The sequence below is a fragment of the Wyeomyia smithii genome, chromosome 3 (genome assembly GCF_029784165.1).
Source record: "Wyeomyia smithii strain HCP4-BCI-WySm-NY-G18 chromosome 3, ASM2978416v1, whole genome shotgun sequence".
In the NCBI taxonomy this organism is placed as follows: Eukaryota; Metazoa; Arthropoda; class Insecta; order Diptera; family Culicidae; genus Wyeomyia; species Wyeomyia smithii.
In genome coordinates this window covers 133,726,894-133,752,165 of record NC_073696.1, presented here as the reverse complement: position 1 = coordinate 133,752,165, position 25,272 = coordinate 133,726,894, and the positions used below count along the sequence as shown (strand labels likewise).

Sequence of the window (25,272 nt, the reverse complement as noted above, 5' to 3'; positions counted from 1 at the left end):
CAACAACTAAACAATATTTGGTTTTTCGCAAGTATGAATATGAATGTGCGAATGTATGGAAAAAATTTATCTTCGAATTTCGTGTCGAAACTTTTCGAGAGATTTATACATTCCCAAGATATTTGGCATAAAAAAATAACATCGAACATTCATGAACCAGTGCATTTTTTCATCAGTCGAAAAAGTGTGACCGCTTCGAAGTTTTGCTCGAGGACATTTTTCCAGAAGTTGAAATTTGTCACCTACGTTGGCCCCAATTCTAGAATTTCTAAGTCTCGGAGATCGACAATGTGCGATATATTGAATAATCTAATATATGAATGCGAAATTCTCTAAAGCAGTCGATTTTATTGATTTTGTTTGCTTTGTTCCTGAAATATCAAACCAAACAACATCCAATATGGGTATTCTCAGGATGTTGCCCAGAGGACGGAAGTCGGCTCCAGGGACTACTTTTTGATTCCTGGTAGCGACTTCAGGCTTATGGAAAACAACTTAAAATGTATTCACTTATGTTCGAGCGTCTTGATAGAAAAATTTTCACTACACTTTTCACTTTTTATTCACTTTCACTATTTAATTCTATCACTTTTCACTTTTCACTTGCAAATACGTATTTCGGCACTGACATAGTGCTTTCGTCAGTGCTTATTTGGACAACAGTCCAAATAAGCACTGACGAAGGCACTATGTTAGTGCCGAAATACGTATTTGCAAGTGAAAAGTGAAAAGTGATAGAATTAAATAGTGAAAGTGAATAAAAAGTGAAAAGTGTAGTGAACTTAAAATAATGGTGAAATATCTTACAATATGGATATTTTCGATACCAAGATGATAGTCAGAAGCAGGATCAACTCCAGACGTCATTTTAAAATCTATATTCCGATATCTTATGCAAAAAACAGCCTGAAATGGCCATGTTTAATATATAAAATTGCTAAATAAGCAGTGAATTAAGAAAAATGATTATGAATTTTGAAACCCAATCAACACCGGCAACGCTCAGCTAGGTTGTAAAATGACACAGTTCCGTTGGATTACGCTATTTCTCTAGAAATTTTGCGAAATTGGAACAGAATTCAACGCGGTAACCTTTTTGTGACACAAGCAAATGGGAATCTGTTTTTTAGATATTCTGAGTTATTTGCCCGAGGCGTAATTAGAAATCTGTCATTTAGTAGGCAGATAGTGGACAGCCATGGCTTTTGCTTCTCTCCTGCGTAGGAGGGTATAGCAATCTCTGTCAAAAGTCATATACCACTCGATATAATTCAACGAATGAAGTTTTTTTTTATGTGTATGTAAAAAACAAATCTTGCAGGAAAAACCCATCTGAGACACTCATAAAAACATCCAATCCTACCTCAAAGGAGATGAAACAAAATATTGCGAGTTAACTGACCCAATCATGAATTGGTCGGCGTGCGACCAGACCGAACCATGCGGAACCATGGACGTGAAATTTCGGTTTTCGAAATTTTTTTAATGCCAAATGAAACGTCGAGAATTGGTGTCATCTGAAAAAAATTTTTTTACAAAAATCTGTTCTCTGGGACTTAGTCGTTTTTTCAATTGTGGAAGGCGAAGTTCAAAATTTTTAGAATTTATCTTTTGAAATTAATCACTAGTCTCTTGAAGCAGCTTGTATAATGATATACACTATAACTAGCATCGAATACATTATGTTTCATTAGGGTGGTTCATTTATTCGACATAGGGTGGTTCATATATTGTGTAAAAATGAGTATAAAATGAAAAAATCACTTTTCCCTGAATACCAATAGAAAAATTCCTGAAAATATAATATTTGTTTTATCATTGTCGTTTGGGTGGCAATGTTGAATTGGAAAAATTATATGTAAAATAGCAAGATATTACAAAACAAATTTACAAAATGTATCAAAAAACTACTCTGTGCAAAAAAAAAAAATTATCTCAACCAAAATTAAGATTGTGTCTCGCGAAAAATGTTGAATGTTTTCATGTCATTTGCAAAATCACATACGGGAGGTACATGGAATTCGAATATTTGAAAAATGTTTTCCATTCCAAGTGTCGAAACGGTGGAAACTGATGGAATATGTTTTATTTTATTTTGTTTGAAAAATCTACACTCTAAGACACTTGTACTTGTTCTTTCGAATGTTGTACCAGACAATTTATTCGTTTTATTTACCACAATAATGTCCTTTGCCAACACTTGATTGAACACACAGTGCTCTGGCTTATCTAATCGGACAAAAGACTGTATCGATGTTATTCTGTGATAATGAGAGTATAGGGATCTCAATCAGATACGCAACACAATGGACTCGTTGTTTCTGGGTTTGCGTCGTTTTGACAGTTCGACCATATATTTTCTGTCAAGTTTACATCATCAGAACGTGAACGTGCCCATTGGCTGAAACTTTGCATGAACGTTTTTATAGGCAAAAGATGCCATGTTGTGCTATTGGTTTAATATTTTGAAACACAACTCATTTTTGAAGAGCTTTTATAAAAACTATGAAAGTTTACCTGAACAACGAAACCGGCCATGGAGAAATCAGAAAAAAAAGTTATAATTTTTTTAATTCAATTTTTTTTCACAGAGTACATTTTTTTTTGGAAGAACAAAGTTATTATTTACAACTCTGCCAGATACACTATGCCAATCAAATAAACCGTTTTGACTGTAGGAATATTCTTAATTCCTCATAGAGTGCTCTATTGGAAATTAAAAATATATCTACAGTCGAAACGGCATAGTGTCTTCGGCAAAGTTGTAAATAATATTTTCCAAAAAAAAGCCTTTATAAAAAAATTGAAAATATATCTTTTTTCCAATTTTTTTTTAAAATGATAACTTATTTTTCTTGATTTCTAAATGATCGGACTGGTTTCATTGTTTTGGTAATCTTTTGTAGGTTTTATTAAAAAAATCAAGTTTTTAAAAAATAAGCCCTTTAGAATAATTAATTTTTAATTTTTCTTGAATAAAAAAAAAATATTTTGTAAGTAATTTTTTTGGAAAGACAGAATTATTATCTACAACTTTGTCGAAGACGTCACACCAATCAAACGAATCGAAGTGCTTTTTTTTATTTTATACTCATTTTTCACAATACCTTATGCCGAATAAATGAACCACCCTGATGAAACATAATGTATTCGATGCTAGTTATAGTGTATATCATTATACAAGCTATTTCGAGAGACTAGTGATCAATTTCAAAAGATAAATTCTAATCATTTTGAACTCCGCCTTCCACAATTGAAAAAACGACTAAGTCCCAGAGAGTAGTTTTTTGCAAAAAAAAAATTTTTAGATGACACCAATTCTCGACGTTTCATGCATTTTTAAGTCATTTGGCATCAAAAAAAAATTTCGAAAACCGAAATTTCACGTACCCCTCCCCCCCCTTGGGTGATTTTTCGGTTTTCAAAAAGGCCAAACTTCTTCAATCGCTTTGCGCCACCCCATTTTGAGTCCGATTGGGCTGAAATTTTGCACAGGGTGTTTTTCGAGCAGGTGAACATTTTGTATAGGGTTTTTTTTAAAACTCGAGATGACCATTTTGACTGGCAACCTAGTGTCCACTCTGGAAGTCTGTGCCAGGCGTGCTCGCTTGTGATTGGTACATTGTTCGTGAAAATTCAACCTTGAAACTTTTATTCAATTTTCACTGTTTAACATTGAAGTGATAATGATAATTAAAGAATCACAAAATTGTCCATCATTTTATCAATCCAACGACATATTGATTATTGTGATCCAACATGTGGTTACATCAGTATTACCGTTTGAAATCTTTCATTCCAACGTTACACCTTGGTTTCGGTTTCCGCAGAATGTATCTCGATATAGTGCGGTTAGACGTAGTCCTTCGTCAGAAAACCATGGGTGGAATTAGTTCTACGTTATATAACTAGAAAAAAAATACAATATGGGACAAAATATGCGGGTACATTTCAAAAGTACTCGCATATGTTGTCCCATCACATATAAATTCAACCAGCAACTGGCAGTTACACCGGCTACGTAGATTGTTCTACAGAAAAACAACATTAATTTAGTTAATTGAATGACATACTCCTATATGCCTAAAATAATCCGATGTACACTAATCTGGAGCAAAATTATATGTTTGCAGTTTGTACCACTATGCTGTGGGACTGTTATGCGAGTACTTTCAATATGGGACTAACACAACTTGGTATTTTTCCCAAGTTTTTCCATACTAACGTATCAATTTTAGATTTTTTTCAGAAAATATGATAACAATTAAGGCGATTCCCGATGATAACTCAAAAGTGACGAAAATCAGTATGGGACAGTTATGCGGATAGTGTCAGTCAGCGTGATAGTGAAATTCAAAGCAATTGATTTCATCTCGTTTTGAAGATTTACATTTTTCTGCCGAATTGTGAAAATGGCTTTTGGAGGGCTTCTAATCCACAGGCTACCACGCAGTATAATGAGGTCATTTGATAGTTACATGAGCAACGTTATTCGCTTTATTCAACATTTTAAACGTTACGACGGTCTAGTATTTCCCACTTTTGCGTTGTGAAGATAGTAAAATTTCCAACAAGTGTTGTAAAGAACATGGGTTCATCATCACAGCAACATTTCCGTATCTGAATTGATCGCTTTGCGACGTAAAGACGTGGACATCAATATGAACCTCATCGAAAAGTTAAGAACAAAAATGTAGCGAACGATCGAGAAAAAGTTGCTGTTACATAGTATGCGAACATGACAGCAATTTTTAGAATCATTGTTTTGTGTACCTCGCATGCATCACGCTGGCAACTTATACGCTCCGCCCATTAGATCCAGAGAAAGTTGGTTATGCTTTCAAACGCAGTTCACACGTTTCAACAACGAACCCAATATCGAAAATTACGTTGTTGGTGTAAACTTTCGAAGCAACGATGCAACATTAGTTGTTCTTTACAATTACAATCTTTACAATTTCATCGTAGTGACAAAATATGTTTCTTGGTATTCCATTTGTGCAGCAAATGATCACAATTTATTTTTTTTATTATATTTCAATTATTGCTTGGGTAACTCGATTGTGTCTTACTACCATTCGTCCTTGAGCCCCCGATGTTAAGTTTGACAACAGCTTGAAATTGATTCAGAACCGTGTGCTCGAAATCGAAAATGTAGGTTATCTCATACAAATTCAAAATGCAATACGCTAAGCGGAGTCACTAGTAATTAAGTTGGGGATAAGTTTGGGATTTTTGAGGACACAAATGGAATCAATAAATTTTGTTCTGGCTCTTTGCTCTAAAGTTTCAACATTTCCATATGACGATGAACCACTTTTATACTCATAGCCAAGCAACGACATCTACTTAAGCAAAGTTGCTTATTTTGCTATTATAGAAAACTTTGCTGAACATACCTAAGGGCATCTTCAGCGGTGGTCTATTTTTGAAACAACTTTATACTAGATTTACACCAGCGAAACCTGAATAGAACCAGCTAATATAGACCAACTTTTCGTTCTCCGCACCGGTGTTGTATATCTTGTTGTTTTAAACCGCTGACATCTGTCACACTGTCAATAATTTAATAATTTAATTTTTCGAGTAATAATTGCACTTACGAATATTTTATTTTACCAGTTGTTTTTTTTAAATCACCTTTCGCGTGTGTGATATCGAGTACAGAGTTATTCTAGACGTTCTGCTGCAAAATCTTCGTTTATAAGTTGGCGCCTACCGGCATCGTGCCTCTTTTGTTCGAGTCATGGCCTCTGTCTGTAAAACATGCAGCTCACCTATCAACGGAATCGATAGAGTTGCCTGCCGTGGGAATTGCGGTTCCATGTTTTATCGCACCTGCATTTCGGGACTGCAACGTTCCACTCTGGACGTGATAGCCACCTCCAGTGATAATCTGTTTTGGTTTTGTGACGAGTGCGCCAAAAGTTTCAACGAGTGGTTGCAGCACCCAGCTCCCCTTACACCCTTCGCTACCGATACATCGATGCTGTGTGAAGCTGTCGCCAAATTGAATACAGTCGTATCAAACTTATCGATCCGTATAGAGAAACACTTCCCAGCCAGCACCGCTTTACCAGCTCAGAAGATTTTTTATTCTCAGCGACAGCCCGACGAACAACCGACACCTAAACGGAGTCGTGAAGACACTTCGAAATTTCGGGCTGCAGTGGTCGGTGTTTGTGGCACGAAAACAATACAATGCAAAATAAAAACCATTGCTGATGAACGGCAGCAATTTTGGCTTTATTTAAGCAGATTTGATCCCAGCCACACTGTTGATGACATCGTTGCGATGACTCGAGAGTGCCTCGGCATCAATGAAACGCCTGACGTCATTATGTTAGTGAAAAAAACGCAGATCCCGCGAAATTGAATTTTATATCTTTCCGGGTGGAGATTCCAGAGAACCTTAAGGATGTTGCTTTACGTGCTTCTACATGGCCCAGATACGACCCGATAGATTTCGTCAATAGTTCGAACTTTTCTCATGCTTTATTATTGAACAGCGAGAGTCAACTGACTCTCGCACAAGTTAAGTATCCATCCTCGTTTTATGCCCCTGACAACGAATGCCAACATTCCGATTCGTGTTCTAGCATACTCAACTTAACACCCGCGCCGTCAGCTCCGCTGCCTACCAGTCCCAGGGCGATACGATCCCGCAACCCGGATTCGATGGTTCAGCTTTATTAACAGAATACTTGCGGCATGAATTCAAATATCGAAGACTATGTGCTCGTTTTTTCGGATGACTGTTACGATGTTATCGCGTTTACTGAAACTTGGTTGGACGATCGTACCGTGTCAGGCTATTTGTTTGGAAACGAGTACGAAGGTTTCCGTTGTGATCGGAGCTCTTTCAACAGCCTGAAAAGGACCGGTGGAGGTGTACTCATTGCCGTTCGTCGACGCTTGAAAAATCACGTTATTTGTGACCCCACGTGGAATACGCTCGAACAGATTTGGGTGTCTGTCCAGTTGACCGATAGAAAATTGTTTATCTGCATTGTCTACTTTCCACCGGACCGCACACGCGACAAGCAGCTGATCGATACTCATCTTCAGTCTGTTTCCTCGATTACTGCTAGAGCTAATCCGCGCGACGAAATAATAATTATTGGTGATTACAATCTACCTAGTCTATTCTGGCGCCCTGCTTGTGACGGCTTTTACTATACCGACCCGGATCAGTCTACATTTCACGCTTGTGCTATGGATCTTCTCGACGGGTATAACGCCGCTGGCCTACAGCAAATTAATGGCAATCCCAACGGAAACGGACGCTGCCTAGACCTTTGCTTCGTCAGCATCTGTGACACGGCTCCTAAGATTGCATACGCACCCGACCCGCTTGTCAAAACCGTACCTCACCACCCGGCTCTTGTTCTGTCTCTCGACAATCGTTATAGAATCGATCCAACGATTTCAGTAAACTCGATTCGATTCAATTTTCGTCGAGCTGATTACGATGGCTTGTCAAGCGCGCTACGCAACGTAGATTGGATTACTGTTTTGAATCACACCGATATTGACCTGGCCGTGAACGATTTTACTTCTGTCTGTACCGAACTGTTTGAACGTTTTGTTCCTAAAGCCCGTCATCGAAAGTATCTCCCCTGGCAATCTTCCACACTACGTCGTCTAAAATCAATGAAAAAAGCTGCATTGAGAAGGTTTTCAGCAAACGGTACGCTTTGTTTGCGAGAACACTATCGGCAACTAAATTACGAGTATAAAAAACTACGACGACGCTGCTACTCAAATTATAGGCGGCTCATGGAGAGTAAATTGAAGACTGATCCAGAAAAGTTTTGGAATTTTGTCAACATGCAGCGGAAGCAATCAAGTCTGCCCTCTAGTATGGAGCTGGCTGGCGAGAAAGCAGATAATTGTACCGCAATATGCAGATTGTTCGCCGATAAATTTTCTAGTGTATTCAACAGTGAAACTCTTACTAATGACCAAGTTCTTGAGGCCGCTAATAACGTTCCCTCTTATGGACAATCAAGCGCCTCGATTAACATCGACGATTCAATGATTCTAACCGCTGCTAGTAAACTGAAACATTCCTATTCTTCTGGTCCGGATGGTATCCCGACCACGTTGCTAAAAAAGTGCATCACTGATTTACTTATACCGTTGAGTTTCTTGTTTCGTTTGTCGCTTTCCTCAGAAAGATTTCCTACAGCTTGAAAACACGCATTTTTGTTCCCGGTGTACAAAAAGGGCGACCGTACGAAAATCGACAACTATCGTGGCATATCTGCGTGTGCTATATCGAAACTGTACGAGCTAATCGTACTGCACCCAATTTTCGCGCACTGCCAAAATAATATTGCTGACGAACAACATGGGTTTCTTCCGAAACGCTCGTGTACGACGAATTTACTCTGCCTAACAAGTTTCGTAATCGACAGCTTCATTGACCGATCTCAAACGGACACGATCTATACGGACCTCTCAGCCGCTTTCGACAAAATAAACCATCGCATTGCCGTCGCCAAACTTGACGGACTCTGAGTGTGAAAATTAACGACAAAATCTCGCGCAAGGCAGTCATCTTGGCCCACTAGTGTTCCTGCTTTACTTCAACGACGTACACTATTCTTTAAAATGCCCCCGTCTTGCATTTGCCGACGATTTGAAGCTATTCAACAAAATCAAGCATTCTGCCGATGCCGCTTTTCTTCAGGAACAACTCAACATATTCGCTTCCTGGTGCGAGATTAATTGTATGGTACTAAACCCGTCCAAATGCTCGTCATAACATTTACGAGTAAACACAGGCCACTACAAGTTGACTACTTCCTAAACGGTTCTCCAGTACAGCGAGTCGTCTTCATTAAGGATCTCGGAGTACTTCTGGACGAAAAACTCACCTTCAAGCAACACATATTTTTCATCGTAGCGAAGGCTTCTAGACAACTAGGACTTATTTTCCGAATGACACGTGATTTCAAAAACATCCACTGCCTAGTCACGCTTTACTGTTCGCTTGTTCGGTCTTCATTGGAGTACTGTTCTACAGTCTGGGTGCCTCATTATAATAATGCTATCTACCGAATCGAAAATATTCAGCGCCGGTTTGTACGTTATGCCCTTCGAATGCTTCCCTGGCAACAGCCCATGCGTAAAACCAGGTATGAGGACCGATGCCAGCTGCTCCAGATCGATACTCTTCAACTACGTCGGGAAACAGCACGCGCTATGCTCGTCTCCGATATTCTGACATCACGGGTCGACTGTCCTGCCATTCTGCGTCAAATCAACCTGCATGCTCCAACTAGAACCCTGCGAAGAATGCCAGCTTTGCACTTGCCCTTTCGCCGAACCAACTATAGCTCAAACAGTGCTATCACAGGTATTCAACGCGCTTTCAACAGAGTGTCGCTAGTTTTCGACTTCCATTCATCATACCGAGTTATACGTTCTAAATTTTTGTCAATGTTCCGGAGATATTTGTATTAGTATTAGTAGCCATTAGGACAATTTATTTTATGTCTGTTGGTAATAGTAAATAAATAAACAAATAAATACCCCATGCTATCAGTTAATGAGACTCGTTATAATAAAAAACTCAATATTTAACAAACGGAAATTCAATAATTTTTACGCACATTTAACGATTACTTTGGCAAGACACTTTATATCCACAAAACTTTATGGATTTGACGGTTTGACCCGAGCGTCAATGACATTTCTCAGGATGGATTGGTATGATCTAAAAATTTCTGCTCCGAAACCCTACTTGGTTTCGGAGGATAGCGAAAAATATTTGATCGCGTAGATGTTCATCTTCCGTTTTTGTCTCATCAATCTTTTAAAATCTTGCAGTTCTTCAAACTTGGTTTGGGTTTTGAGGATATTGGGTGGCATTGCGCAGCTCGATTCGAACGATTTTCGCTATTTTCGAGTAGGTCACACACTGCCAGTTATGCTTCAAGCTTAAAAGAAGCAGTCATTGTCATTTGTCCTGCGGCTCATCTAACCCGCAAAGTCGAAAAATACGAAAAACGAAACATAACGCCCCCCAGGGATCATTTAGTTTTGTTCGAGTTGCTCGAAACGAAATGCACAATTTCACCCCAGTATTTTGAACGTTTTTAGTTCAGTGTCTTTAAGGACCATTTTTCTGGCCTCTTAAGTTCTCCTCTAGTCACAATACAATTAAGGCGACAGTTATGGTCTTTCAGAATTCCCCCTTTTGCTGGTCGGTTTCCTTGATGCCAAAAACGACAAACCTGTTCATATTCTGCTTCAGAAAAGCCACAAAAATGAATTGTGAGTTGTCATAAAAAACCTTGGTTTTGTTTATTCCCCAACACTCGCAAAACGCTTATATGGAAATAGCCAAAAATGAGGTGTTCAATTGAAATATGACATTTTACCTACCTATTGGCAGCGTACAAAGGGTTTTAGAACGATCTATTTCTTGTTCCAAAAAGTGACAAAAATAGACCAAAACGTATACCAGTTTCAAATTTTTTCAATTTAGATCTGGTATAAAACAAAATTTACACCACCGGTGCAGCAGTGAATTTGAGTTTGTTCCAAAAAAATAGAACTAAACAACGATTTGGACCACCCCTGAAGATGCCCTAAGTGGTATAACAAGGATAAACCTGAAAAACTGATTTTTGGAGTCAACAATCATAAGAAACTTAAAGCCACTCATACTTCAGGCAACTGGCGGCCAGTGATAATCCCCACAATTATTAAAGACCTAACTTCGGGCTTTAAGATGGAACTTGTTACCAGTGCAACGGTTTGCAATTTACTTAGTAATAACATTTTGAAAAAGGGCCATTTTTAACTTAATAATCATAGTATCTTTCACGGATGAGATTTAAACGCATAAGTGTCTAGAGCAAAGTTGTTTGTTATTATCTAAAACTTTGCTGAACATAACTATGTTGTATAATGTGGATAAACTATAGAAAAGTCAAAAAAACTAATATCAAGGTACTACTTCCATAGAGCTCTTCATATCTCAATAAATTGAAGTCATGGCAACTTGATGTCTTAAGCAAACTTTATTGAAATTTTGAGTACTATAACATTGTAGAACACATTTATTCGCTATCAGTTGAAATAAAAAAGTTAATTTTTCTAAATTCACCTTTATTTAAAAAAAAAACAAAATGGCGAATATTCCATAAGATATGAAATCAAAAACGATAAAAGTCATCGGAACATACCAAATGGCTAAAATGTACACAAACGTCACAAAATAATTAAGTTCACGAATTTCTGCTTTTAACCCACTGTGCACCGTCATGGGCTACACTTTGCAGCCTCAAAAACATTTTATGGGTAGTTGCATTGGTAAGCGTAATAATAGAGATAGCTGTCAATTTGTTATGTTTTGGCCCTTATCGTCATCGTCTTTTCGTCTCGTTTCCATTTCAGATTCATTTCCATCTCGCAAATGCGCTGAAAAAAAACTTACCTGACACAATACCACGTGGAGCGACAACCAAAACAAACCAGTTTTGACACATACGTGTGAATGTGTTGGTAACTCCCAAAAGTACACTCTGCGTTTTTCGGCTGTAGTCCGGGACAGAAAAAGTGTAGTCAGAGACAGAAAAAGTGTAGTCAGAGACAGAAAAAGTGTAGTCAGAGACAGAAAAAGTGTAATCTGGAAAGTGAAAAAAAAAACATTTACGGGGTAAAAAGTGTACTCCGGGTCACACGAGTTCTACATTAGTTGAATCAAACCATCCAATGTCGAATGTTTTAGGCATAGAATTGTTCTCAGTCCCCTTCCGCCACACTGAATAGCAGTTTGCCTCACAAGATAAAGCTTATGCTCCAAGAGCTAGAAAAATTACAAACTCAAGGAGCACAGGAGCTTTTTATACAAGACAAATTATAGTTTGATTATGCTCCTTGGATCGGAGGTCGACGGAATAATCAAATAAAAAATTTCAATAACAAGGAGTCCTATATCACACACAAGCATGGATAATTAAGAAAAAATGTGGCATGTTATTGCAGAGATAATAAACCTCGGAGATGTTACAATAACCTAAAATGCTAGACGCAGTGTTGGAATTGATGTCTGCAGTGTAACTCAAATTGCCCGATCTATTATTTTTAAACAAAGTTTCTATTTTTAAATATCAGGAAAATCATTATCTCATGTAAACTGAGACGTACAAAGTATGTTTCAAATGCTCGTTGCTAGTTTGTAAGTTGCTCTGAACTAGGTATAAGACCGGGGTTTCTATGAGCAAGGATAATGCATTTGTCTGATTCAAATTCTAGTTAATAACAACAAGGAATCATAAAAATACTATGTTCGAGAACTGTTTGAAAAATAGAACCATTCGTCACAATTTTTCAACAAGCATCTTATATATATTGCACTTATCGTTTTAAAAATGGATTTATACGCAAACTTCTGATTCACTTAAAGTTTTGTGGTTAAAGTGAGAAAGAGATGCCAGATAACTGTTTACGAACTAAGCACGTGCGGTGGCGGGTTGAAACTGACAAATTTTACAGTGCGCTTCAGGCAATCAAGCGAATAAAGAAGGGTTTTGACAGCAGTTACAGCATGATTAAGCTTTCTGAACTAATTGCGAAAGTGACATTCGTAAATTACGTAAGGATTCATCTGCCGTTCAAAGCATATCTGTCCCATGTTCTATGGAAACCTTATGGACGCTGGGACAGTTATGCTTGGAACGGCAGTCATGGAACCAACAAAATCATACGTAAGATCTAAAAATTTTAAAAAACAAAACAAAACCTCAAGTTCTTAAAATTTGCAATATATCTTGCTGAGAGTAAACTTATTACAAGCAGCTATTTCATCTCTACTGAATGATTATGCACTATAATTTGTTAACTCAATTTTGATTTTCATTGGAATTGGTTAACTTGTTGTTTTTTATTCTCTGCGAATAAAAAAATAACATGTTTTTGAATCAATTTTATTTTTTTTTTCTCCAGAAAGGAAGTGTTACATAAGGTATTAGGGGAAAGGACAGGATAATTAAAAACCTTATGATGCCCTACTATGGTAGAGGAGGGTTGTCGAAGATTTTGGGAAGAGCCTTTACGTAATTTAATAAGTTATATCAATGACCCCTAACAATGCACTTCCAAAGTTCCAATGTTTTTGTGCGGTTATGTAAATAATTAGGCTAGGTACACACATAGCTGCAACAACAACAGTCATAGCAGTGTGTTGTCACTAATGTACTTTGACAACAAACGTCTTGAAAAAATGAAAAAACCTCGTGTAAAATGGATTGTTGCTTAACAATGTTTGAATTATTTAAAATTTCATAAAGCATATCAATGTGAGAATTCGTGGAATTCAGTTTAATATTAGGAAAATCATTCGAAGAATTTAATATATGACATTAGAGCAAATAAGAATTGATATGATATTAAACAACATTTTTTTGGTCACGAAAAATGGTTATAGGCCTTATCGATTCACAAAAGTCAACCTCTCCAGTGAACTGATATTTTGCTTCAATAGTAGCATAAGTAACACAACTAACGATAAATGTTTCAGAACAATATTTAATTTGTTTTGCTTTATTTTTGCTGGTTTTTGGTATTTTAGTCGTAAATTTTTACATTAATTAGCAAAGCTTTTCTTAAATGTTTGTTCTGGAATATTTTATTAAGGTGTTAACCAGCATAAATTTAAACAATTGATTTCAAATATTGTAACAGTTGAATCGAATGGTTAACGTTTGAATGTATTATTGTTCCAGTTGAAAATCGAATTATCGACTCGCGACTTTTCAATTTTTTACCTTATGCACAATGCGCATAATGTAATGCACAATGCGCAAAGCTGTATAGCGTACATTATGCGTATTGTGCATAAGGTTAAAAAATCGAATGGCGCAAGCCGTTTTTTTTTCGATTTTCAACTGCACCGGTAATATTTTAATATGATTTAATTCACTGTGTCATTGGGAAAAAAAGTATTTCGAAAAAATGCTCATTCACACGAGACCACCCTTAAGATAATTGTAAATATGTTTTCATATTTCCTTTTCGGGTTGCTTATGTTGAAAGTCTATACTAGAATTTAATAAATTGTGTTTAGATAGTAGATATTAAGTTACCTAAACATTACATGTTTTGTTCAATAGTTCCATGCTATGCCAATAACTTTAATTGTGTATGTATGCATTTATGTTAACAAGGTATTGATGAATCTCTCTGTTTAATTATTTTCGAATTTGATTATTTCTACCTTTGTAATTTTCTTGGGATCCGGAGTGCCCGTTTCCAATACTTCCACCTTCTGGTATACATTAGGGGAATTCAACCATCTAGAACGATCTCCTCCTTTGCGGAATTCACCCTTCTTCCAAATACTGAAAAAAATACATATATATGAATACCCTCTATTTATTTGATCAATATATTATCTACCCTTGTTTGAATAACTCTTCTTCTTCGATTAAATAACCCAATGAAGACACCGCTGGGGGCACTTCAACATCATTTTTCGGTTTTGGAAGATCGTTTTTGACTAACGGGTTTCTGTAAATATAACCGGTTCTGAAACCAGCGTTGTCCAACATGCGCATCAAAGCTTCAAACTCTGCGCCGCCTACTCTCCATTTGGGCACCTAAAACAATGAAAAGTTGATATTGTCATTTTTGATAGGTTTCCGATTAACTATTAACTATTAAGGTAAACTAAGTACTATTAAGGTGAACGATTGGAAATTGGGTACTTGGAACGTCCGATCTCTCAATGAACCGGCGCGAGCTGGCTTTCTTGCACAAGAACTACAGCGGCAGGGAGTCGAAATCGCAGCTATTCAGGAGGTTCGGTGGACAAATTCTGGAGAAAGGGAATTCCGTGCAGTAGACCCTGTTGCACGCACTTCTTTCAAGTACCACATCTATTACAGTCGGTTTCGTAGTGCTGGGAAATCAGAAAACAAGAGTCATCCGGTGGAGGCCCATAGATGACCGTATATGCGTGTTGAGGATTAAGGGCAAATTCTTCAACTACAGTTTAATCAACACCTACGCACCGACAGACGACAAATCCAATGAAGTCAAAGTTGAGCTCTATGACAAGCTTGAGCAAATCTATGACGAGTGCCCAAAACACGAAGTAAAAGTCGTTATCGGAGACGCAAACACACAGGTTGGGAGCGAGGAATTCTTTCATCTGGTCATTGGAATGCATAGCCTCCACTCGTCAATCAATGAAAACGGCCTGAGGCTGATAAACTTTGCCGCGGCCAGAGGAATGGCCATATGTAGCTCCTATTTTCCACTTTTGATTATTCGGAAACACACCTAGAGCCATCCAAATGGTCGATCACATACTGATTGACGGTCGGCACTTTTCGGATGTTACTTATGTTAGGTCTTTTCGGGGACCAAACATCGACTCTGACCATTATCTCGTCGTTTGTAAGATCCGCGCATGGTTGTCGAACGTGCTAAAATCTCGACCAGAGAGGACGACGCGTTTCAACAGTCAGCGGTTTAAAGCTGATGGCGTGGCAGCAGAATACGCCAGAGAGCTGAATCAACAGATCGCAGAACAGCAGGAGAAAATACATAAATGGGCTGTGGAGCAGCATCCACGGCGCCATCGAAACGACTGCAAGAGAGGTATTAGGTACGACGTGGAAGACAGCGTAATGGCTGGTTCGATGCCGAGTACCAGAGAGCGACAGATGAGAAGAACCGTGCCAGGAGCCACATGCTCACTGCGGCTACGCATCAGAACAGATAGAGGTACAGGAGGGTAAGAGCTTCCGAAAATAGAACCCACCGTCGAAAGAAGCGCGAGTACGAGGAGCAGGTGCTCGCCATCGCAGAGGACAACTATGCTCAAAACGACGTGCGGAGATTCTAGTGAACTGGCAACAGAGTAAGAAGCAGAAATTTCCCTGTGCCGGTCATGTATAATGACAAGGACGGCAACCTGCCTACTGATCAACCGACGGTTGCAGCCAGGTTGGAGGGCCTCATATTTGTTATTTATTGTTGTTAAATCATCTGACTCATTGGTGGTATTAATGATAATATAGATTATTAACTAAATGCTGATAGTATTTACAAACGATAAGAGACACTTTAAAAACAATTGGAACACGCTTTAATAACAATTAAACCTGTCGTCTACGAAGAATTTGTTTGAATGTTGTTACCGAGATGTTAAAATCGAATGAATCTGCTACGACGTTGAAGCTAGCTGACATAAAACGAATGGGGTCGTGTTGCCCATATGATGCAGTGTGATGCCGTAGCGAAAGAAAATTTCTCCGTCTTAAAGACCTTTCCGGAGCATACAGATTTAACTGCAGCAGAATTTTCGGGGCGTCGATTTCACCGGTTAAAATTTTGAAGACAATCACAACCTGCGTATCGAAACGTCTTTGTTGCAGTGTTTCCTTGCCCAAAAGCTGGTAGCGATCCGAGTACGCCGGTGCTGCGGGTCTCGCCACGGAAGAAAACGTAAAGCGTATCGTACAAATTTCCTTTGCACGGATTCAATTCTTGCAATCCAGTTTGCGTTGAATGGACACCACACTACGGAGTTTGTTTCAAGGACAGATCGCACCAGACAGTAGAATAATGATCGGAGGCACAATGGATCATGAAAATCCGAGGCTACCTTGGAAATAAAACCGAGTTGTCGGTTCGCCTTTGCTATGATCTCATTATAGTGTGGCCTGAAGGACAGGGCTGAATCCAACGTAACACCCAAATCTCGGACCTGGTTAACTCTTGTCAGAGTTTGACCAAGCATAGTATACTACCCCTGTTTACATAGTTGACGTAACAACCAACACCATCATTGCGAGAAAAACGAGTTTTTGTTATTTTAACCCAAATCATTATATTGAGATACAATTTCAACAAAATAGTCTGTCAATTTTATGAAGATTGATGTTTGAAAAGAGGTCCCATGGATTATATGAGTCGGCCCGTGGTAATTGATCCAGAAAAACCGCTACGTCAGTTTATGCGAATGAACATGTATTTTTCTCGCAGATTGTTCGCATAGCTTGGCGTAAAAACTTGACTACTTCCTACTCTGCCTCGCAGTTGATTCAGTTTTATCAACCGTGTTTCGGTCAAACGTCAGTTATTGTCCATCGGCAGTTTCAATTAGACAAACACGCACAAACACACATACAAACACACACACAAACACATGCATAAAGACTTACATTTACGCTAAGGTGGGTAATCGTTACATGGAAAAATGCAAACTTGACAGCACAGAGCCAGGACAAAGTTTTTCTTTGGTTCAATTTAGGCTCCCAGACAATTCTAAACCTGCCGAATATGGATTTCTCGTGCCTCTGATTGGTGCATTACATATGCATGTACATAAATTTGTATGAAAATTAGTATAGGAAAACTTTTGCGCATGTTTCTTTACAGAGAACTATCGATCAATTCACTTCCGGTAGTGTCATGATTGTTTGGGGCCCCAAATAGAACCTTAAAAACGTTCTCGCAAATCGAATAAGTTTACCCACCGTATTATACACACACGTTTTAATTAGTAGGGGGAAAGGACACGGTGACTTCACACCTTCCTGAGGCTGAGTGTTTTGTGAAAATATTAATATACAATATAATTATTCAATCCCACTTTCACCTTTACCCCTTTCCATGGAATATTTGTCGAATTAAACGACTTAACTTAGACAAACAGACAGTAGTTAGACAGTCGAATAAAACGACTTAACATAAACAATTGCACCTTGTATGGAGTGACGCCAGTTTTTGCAGCCAATTGGCAGTTACGCCAAAACGTTTTTCCAATATTTCTCAAAAGTTTCAGAACAAAATGGTTTTCTTTTTGTTTGTAGTGTATGTATCTTAAGAAAAGGAAGCTGAATCAACGAAAAAGTGCATTTTGGTCATTTTGGCTCTTACGTCAACTATGTAAACAGGGGCAGTATAGCTGAACATTTCCGGAATATTTTTTTTTTCTTATGGAACGAAATTACACAGCATTTCAGGATACTAACTGTCAACAGGTTAATGGAGCACCATTTTAGAAAAACGTCGACCAGTCGCTGGAGTTCGAGAGTCGGCAGTATTTCTTGTTGTCTTGAATAACTTGACATCGTCTGCAAAAAACATTGGATAATTTTCTGGCAACACTAAAGATACATCATTTATGTAGAAGGCAAAGAGCAGTGGTCCTAAATTACTGCCCTGCGGATCGCCTGATACATTTAAAAAAAATGAGCAGAATGTTGTGATCCAATCTTCACGTAGAGTGTACGATTTACCAAATAGGACCTCAGCCATTGCACCAGAGCGGAGGCCATTCCAAGTTTCTCCATATTAGCGAGCAGGATAACATGGTCGACGTAGTCCAATGCGGCTTTTAAATCAGTATAAACCGCATCAATTTGGGCTCCTTCGGTCATATTCTGTAGGCACGTTGCAGTGAATTGAACGAGGTTAGTAGCGGTAGAACGTTTGGATAAAAACCATGCTGATCGATCGAGATATAGTGTTTACAGCCAGCGAAAAGTGCATCATAAAAAACGATTTCAAATACTATTGAACAAGCGCAAAGAGAGGTTATGCCTCTGTAATTCTGCACGTTAAGTTTGTCACCTTTTTTGTGCACGGGAAACATGGTCGATATTTTTCAACTGGTTGGGAAAACACATCGTCGAAGCGACAAGTTAATTTGTAAACATAGTGGGCGTATGAACACAGCTTTACTTTTTTTAGGACGCAAGAAGGAATACCATCAAGCCCAAGAGCGAAAGAGGAATTCATTTTGTCGATTGCAGCTTCCACTTGGCGGTCGACATCATATAACACGGGTGGGAGGGGCATCAGGGTATTAAACAAATTGATGGCTGGAGGACGGACGTGGTGTGACAGCCTGAATCATCTGGTAGAAACTGTTTTTCTCCCTAAAGGCCTGAGAAATGTTTATTGCATCCTTCTAACAAACAAACCATCAGGCAAGTTCAGTTTGTACGGCGAAGTTGTTAAATAGGTAACTTGATGTTTATGTTGTTACACTACTGCACTGAATATTTTTGAAACTACATACTACTATAAATCAATCGAAAAGGCTGCTTACATACTCTTACATACCAAAGTGTGTACCTTTAATTGAAAGTCTGAAGATAGTTATTTCATCGTATGAAACTGCCACGTGCGTAAAATTGCGTAATTTTCAGATGGTTGAGGTGAAAATATCCCCAAAAATATCGAAATATGTCAAATAACATTTTTATTTTAGAAGATAAAAAATAACAATGTTCAGCATAAACATGCATATTTGGATGACTGATAACTTTGTAGAAGGTTTGAAAATTCGGAAAAATCTGAAAAAAAGGTATAACTAAAATTGTGATTTTCAGTACCTCTTCATAGAAAACTTTATGTTGCTCGTAAAATATAATAAATAGAAACATGATGTCTTCGGCAAAGTTCATTGTTTTAAAATCACCTAAAATTTTGCCGAAGATACCATGCATTTATCTCAATCTGATAAAAAAGTAAATTTTCTATCTCACTTTTAGGTGGATTGATCACTCATCTTCCTTCATCTAAATATCTATTTTTGAATATCTTGAAACTTCTCCAAACATACATTATGGCTAAAATCAAAATTTGAAACGCTATTTAATTAATCGCACGAAAACGGCAAAATAAAACACTGTGCGTCGACTCCGTGGTAGGCCTCGCACGCGGTGGAGCTGGAGCTGGTCATCTCTAATTCGTTCGGCCCTAGACCGGTGAACGGTCCGTTAGCCAACAAAGTAAAGTAAAGTAAGCTAGGGTTCCGCAATTCTGTACTTACTTGTAAGCGTTCCTTGTTATCCGAGGAAACAACATTCAATAAAAGTCCTGGCGGCTTACGAGAAGCGTCGTACAGTGCCTTACGAGTTTCTTCCGGAATTATAATTAGGTTGTCCAAGCCTACTGGCAGTAATTTCAATTGTGCCTCACAAGCAGCTACTATATGCGATACTTCAAAAAATGCCTCCTCTACAGTTTCTCCACAACAGATTGCTCCGTGATTTGAGAGTAATAACACTTTGGACACTGGTCCCAGACTTCTCAACAGTTTATCCTTTTCTTCTGGCTCATACAAAGCTTAAAAAAAACAGATTATTAGAACACAGTTCAGGTCCTAACCCACATAACGTAAGTGAACCTTTTGTATTTGAGACTATTAAAAAATTAGGTTATGACTCACGCAGTGAATGAATAAATAACATCTGAAATAAAGCGGCGAATACCATTACAGTTTATAGTTTTAGGCTGTGATATTTCTAATATAGGGGGATTAGAAGCATAATGAGCACACGGGGTGAAATGAGCACCCCTCTTTTATGCGAAACTACGCATTTTTTAATATAATATGGTAAGTGGAACTCTTCCGTAGTTACTACAGTATCTCTTTATGTAGAACAACAATGATTTATCTGTTTAAAATATGTAAATATATTGAAAAAATCAACTTGGTTCCCGGATGTTGGAAAAATTATTATTATTGCGCACTACAAAATAAGCTTCTACGGTCGTTTAAATGGCTCAATCAAGTATGTAGACACATCAATATGACGTATGGGTCGTACCCCAAATTTCACCATCATTGAAGTTTTGATTTTAAGCTATAATTAGTGTTAAAACCTCATGTTAACTTTAACTAATTCGATAGGGGCGAAATGGCCACGATTGGGTGGGGTGAAATGAGCACACCTTGTCACATAAACTTACCTGAAATTCATCTCAGTAGACTTGTGAGTTTGCCTGTTTCCATAGTCAGTGTTTGTTTACAGTGATGGTGCGAACACATGTTTGGAAATCTTTGAGACCGAATCGGTCAGAAAAAGGGGCTGCAGGCAGAATTGGCCACCATAAGGCGCGACGGAACTTTCACGAAACAAGCCGCCAAGTATCACGGCATCTCGCGACATACGTTGGGCCATTAGTTGTACTTCTACACAGTTTCAAGATATGTTCTATAAGAGTGCTCATTATACCCCGTGGGTGCTCATTATGCCCCAGTGGGGTGCTCATTGTGCCCCACACATCGACTGATTGCTGGTTTTTGATGCATGAATCTAATTTGTGTTGTTCACCATTATACGATAAACTTATCAATTTGTGAATAGTGTACCTTTAATTATAGATAGTTAAGTCAAGTTTTGCACTGAACACAGCTTAAAATTTTTGTCGTTTTCCATGCTTAAATCAGCAACCAAGTTAGGGTGTTCATTATGCCCCTATTCCCCCTAGGTGCGATTTGAATTGATTTTCTTACCGTTAATTTTTTTTTTGTTGTGATTCAAGCATTTAAAACAGCTCATGTGAAAAAAGTTTTTTAAACTGAACAAATGCTATAGAGTACACACCAAATTCCGTTATTTTTACAGAAATTCAACGATAAAACCATGTACTGAAATTTCAGCAATCTTAATGTGCACTTTGATTGATCGATTTCTCTATAAAGTGACTTTAACCCCAAACAGTCAGTCGTCCGTCCTAAATGTGTATTGAAAATTCAGCAAATACAAATTTGTGATGCCGGGATGAATTTTTCTTGAATGCTTTCGGAGCTCGAGAAATGCAGTAGGGTCTGAAAACCGACCATTGGGACCTGTAGGAAGTACTGTAAGGCGCCCTATTCCTGCGCGGTTCTTAATTCTGCGCACTTCATATTAAAATGTTAAAGATATATCAATTAAAAGTAGATTTTCAAAAATGATGTTTGGAAGTGATTTCCTATTATCACTGTTAATTTTAAGAATTAAGCAGAATTAATAGCCGCGCAGTGGAAGTGTTAAATAATTTTGTTTTTTTTCTCAGTTCGGTAGAGAGCATTGGCAAATCTCCCAGTATGTCCCGAGGTGCGATGTGATACTGGTCTAACAAGCCGGTCGTCGTTTTTTTTTTATTTTTTTTGTGGGGGGGATTTGTTAGTAGCCTAAGTATTTATGATAAATATTAGTAAATAATGAATATGTGTGTCCAATCACAAATGGTGACTTCTCAACACTGTTAGAAATTTGTAATTTAAATTTTTTTTTTTTATAAATAGTTTATTTGACACGGCACGATACAATTTATGTTTAACTGAGCCAAGTACATTTTTTTAAATTCTAAATTAGCAGGGAAAAGAGGGAGGCCTTTTCTTTATTCTCGCGGCCGACTACGAGCTAGTGGGGATTTAAGGTGAGAGGAGGGGAGTTACAATTTTGATTTTAACTATATTGAGTTATACGATTTATTCATTTGTACATGGCTAAGCAGTGATGTTCTATTTGAGCAGTTTGGACTGAGGTGTCTGCGTGAACATAAAGATGCCGAGTCTTCGTTTGAGTGTCTCCAGCTTAGTGTATTATCTTCTTTCAGCGTGTAGCGGAAATGGTAATCTAACAAATAGATAGAAGAGTTTCATATTTTAATACCAGCGTGTTTTATGAACACGTATAGCTGTGTCATGTACTGGAGATCACCGCTTCCCAGAATGTCTCTAACGGGTACGTTCGGTTGTTTTCCTCGGGCCCGAAGGGAATCTATAAGCTCAGACCTAACATCACAGTATTCGGTACACGACCAAACAACATGCTCGATGTCATGGTAGCCATCGCCACAAACGCAGTGATTACTGTCTACAAGCCCTATACGAAAGAGATGCGTGTTTAACGTATAGTGATTGGACATAAGTCTGGACATCACGCGAATGAAGTCCCGACCTACATCCAACCCCTTGAACCATGCTTTCGTCGATACCTTAGGAAAAATGGAATGTAGCCACCGTCCCAGTTCATCTGAGTTCCATGATGATTGCCAACTGTTGAGTGTTCTCTGACGCAAAATGCTATAAAATTCATCATAAGCAATTGGAGTCAGCCTTTTCGTTACCCGGAATCGAGCAATGAGTAGGGACCCACGCTAAGGTAACCCGGTAATTTTTATCTGTTAAAGCACTTAAAAACCGCCGTATTTTCCCCAGGAAATACGGGGTGTGCTTCACAGGCTTCATTGATCGCAGAGCCTCAATGGCACTGAGACTATCTGTGAAGATGAAGTAGTGGTCTATGGGTAGGGTTTCGATGATTCCAAGAGAGTACTGAATAGCAGCAAGTTCTGCGACGTACACGGAAGCAGGAGCATCGAGTTTGTAGGAGGCGGTAAAATTTTCGTGGAAAACACCGAAGCCGGTGGACTCATCTAGTTTAGATCCGTCAGTGTAAAACCTTTTATCATAACTAACATGTTTAAACTTATTGGAAAAAATCTTAGGGATCTCTTGGGGTCGCAATTGATCCGGGATACCAGAAATGTCTTGTTTCATGGTGGTGTCGAAGAATATAGCATTATTAGAAGTAGCTAAAAGTGCGACATTGGAGGAATCGTATGAAGAAGGATTAATATCTTGAGCCATATAGTCAAAATATAAAGTCATAAATCTGGATTGAGATTGAAGGTCGACCAACCTCTCGAAATTTTCAATTACTAATGGGTTCATAACTGTGCATCGAATTAGCAACCGGTAAGAGAGATTCCAAAAACGATGTTTCAACGGAAAAATACCCGCTAACACTTCAAGACTCATCGTATGGGTCGACTGCATGCAACCCAAGGCAATACGCAAACAACGATATTGTATTCTCTCTAATTTTATAATGTGCGTGTTCGCGGCGGAGCGAAAGCAGAAACAGCCGTACTCAAGAACTGACAATATCGTTGTTTGGTATAACCTTAGAAGGTCTCCTGGGTGAGCACCCCACCAAGTTCCGGTAATCGTACGAAGAAAATTAATCCTCTGTTGGCATTTTTGTGTCAAATACCTAATATGACAAGCCCAGGTGCATTTAGAGTCGAACCAGACCCCGAGATGTTTAGCAACTAAAACCTGAGAGATCGTTTTACCCATTAGTAGGAGCTGCACCTGAGCTGGGTTATGCTTCCTAGAAAAAACGACCAGCTCAGTTTTCTCCGGAGAGAATTCGATACCCAGCTTAAGAGCCCATTCAGACAAATTGTCTAAGGTATCTTGCAATGGTCCTTGTAGATCGCTAGCCTTGCCACCAGTAATGGATACAACGCTATCGTCTGCAAGTTGCCTTAGCGTGCATGAATTTGCAAGACATTCATCGATGTCATTGACGTAAAAATTATATAAGAGAGGACTTAAACATGAGCCCTGGGGGAGGCCCATGTAACTAATTCGGGAAGTTGTCGAATCGCCATGTGAGAAATACATATGCTTTTCTGACAACAAATTGAGCAAAAAGTTATTCAAATTTGGTGAAAGTCCCTGCGAATGAAGTTTCGCGCTTAAAACTTCTACAGAGACAGAGTCAAAAGCCCCCTTAATATCCATGAACGCAGAAGCCATTTGCTCTTTTCGAGCAAAGGCTAGTTGAATTTCAGTAGAAAGCAACGCTAGGCAATCGTTCGTCCCTTTGCCCCGGCGAAAGCCAAATTGAGTATCTGAAAGTAACCCGTTTGCTTCGACCCATTTGTCTAACCGTAAGAGGATCATTTTCTCCATTAATTTCCGGAGGCAAGAGAGCATCGCAATCGGCCTATATGAATTGTGATCAGAGGCAGGTTTCCCGGGTTTCCGAATAGCAATGACTTTTACCTCCCTCCAGTCATGCGGAACAATATTTAGCTCAAGAAACTTGTTGAACAAATTCAACAAGCGTCTTTTTGCAGAGTCGGGTAGATTCTTCAACAGGTTGAATTTTATTCTATCTAACTCTGGAGCCTTATTGTTGCACGACAGGAGAGCCATTGAAAATTCCAACATCGAAAATGGAGGCTCTTCCGTAGTTACTAATAACGCGTCGCGAAAGGTTTTCTGTTCCGGTACAGAGTCTGGACACACCTTTTTGGCAAAATCGAGTATCCAGCGATCTGAATACTCCTCGCTTTCATTCGAAACGTCACGGTTCCGCATGCGCCTGGCGGTATCCCAAAGAGTGCTCATCGCTGTTTCCCTGGACAACGCGTTTACGAACCGCCGCCAGTACCCGCGTTTTTTCGCCTTTACTAAGCTCTTCATCTGCCTGCCCAGTGCCTCGTACTTTCGAAGCAGGTTGACAGTGCCGTACTCCCGGTAGTCCTTATACGCCGCGGACCTTCGCGCGTACAGCTCAGAGCACTCTTTGTCCCACCATTTGTTGGGAGGGCGCTGTCTAATCGTTACCCCGGGTATCGGTTTCGTCTGAGCTTGAGTCGCGGCGTCGATTATCAAGCCAGCTAAGAACGCGTATTCTTCCTCCGGAGGAAGTTCCTCGT

At 38.8% G+C, this 25,272-nt stretch overlaps 1 protein-coding gene across 5 annotated transcripts in view; it reads right to left on the bottom strand.

The window, feature by feature from the left end:
* LOC129731397 (protein hu-li tai shao) overlaps nt 1-25,272 on the bottom strand; it is a 155,304-nt gene that overhangs the window by 55,277 nt on the left and 74,755 nt on the right. For all 5 annotated transcript variants that reach the window (XM_055691371.1, XM_055691373.1, XM_055691375.1 and 2 more), the window contains exons 4-6: nt 19,811-20,106; nt 14,416-14,615; nt 14,234-14,357 (exon numbers count right to left, since the gene is read on the bottom strand). In XM_055691371.1, coding sequence (XP_055547346.1) covers nt 14,234-14,357; nt 14,416-14,615; nt 19,811-20,106 — 620 coding nt within the window. The remainder of the gene's footprint in view (nt 1-14,233; nt 14,358-14,415; nt 14,616-19,810; nt 20,107-25,272) is intronic.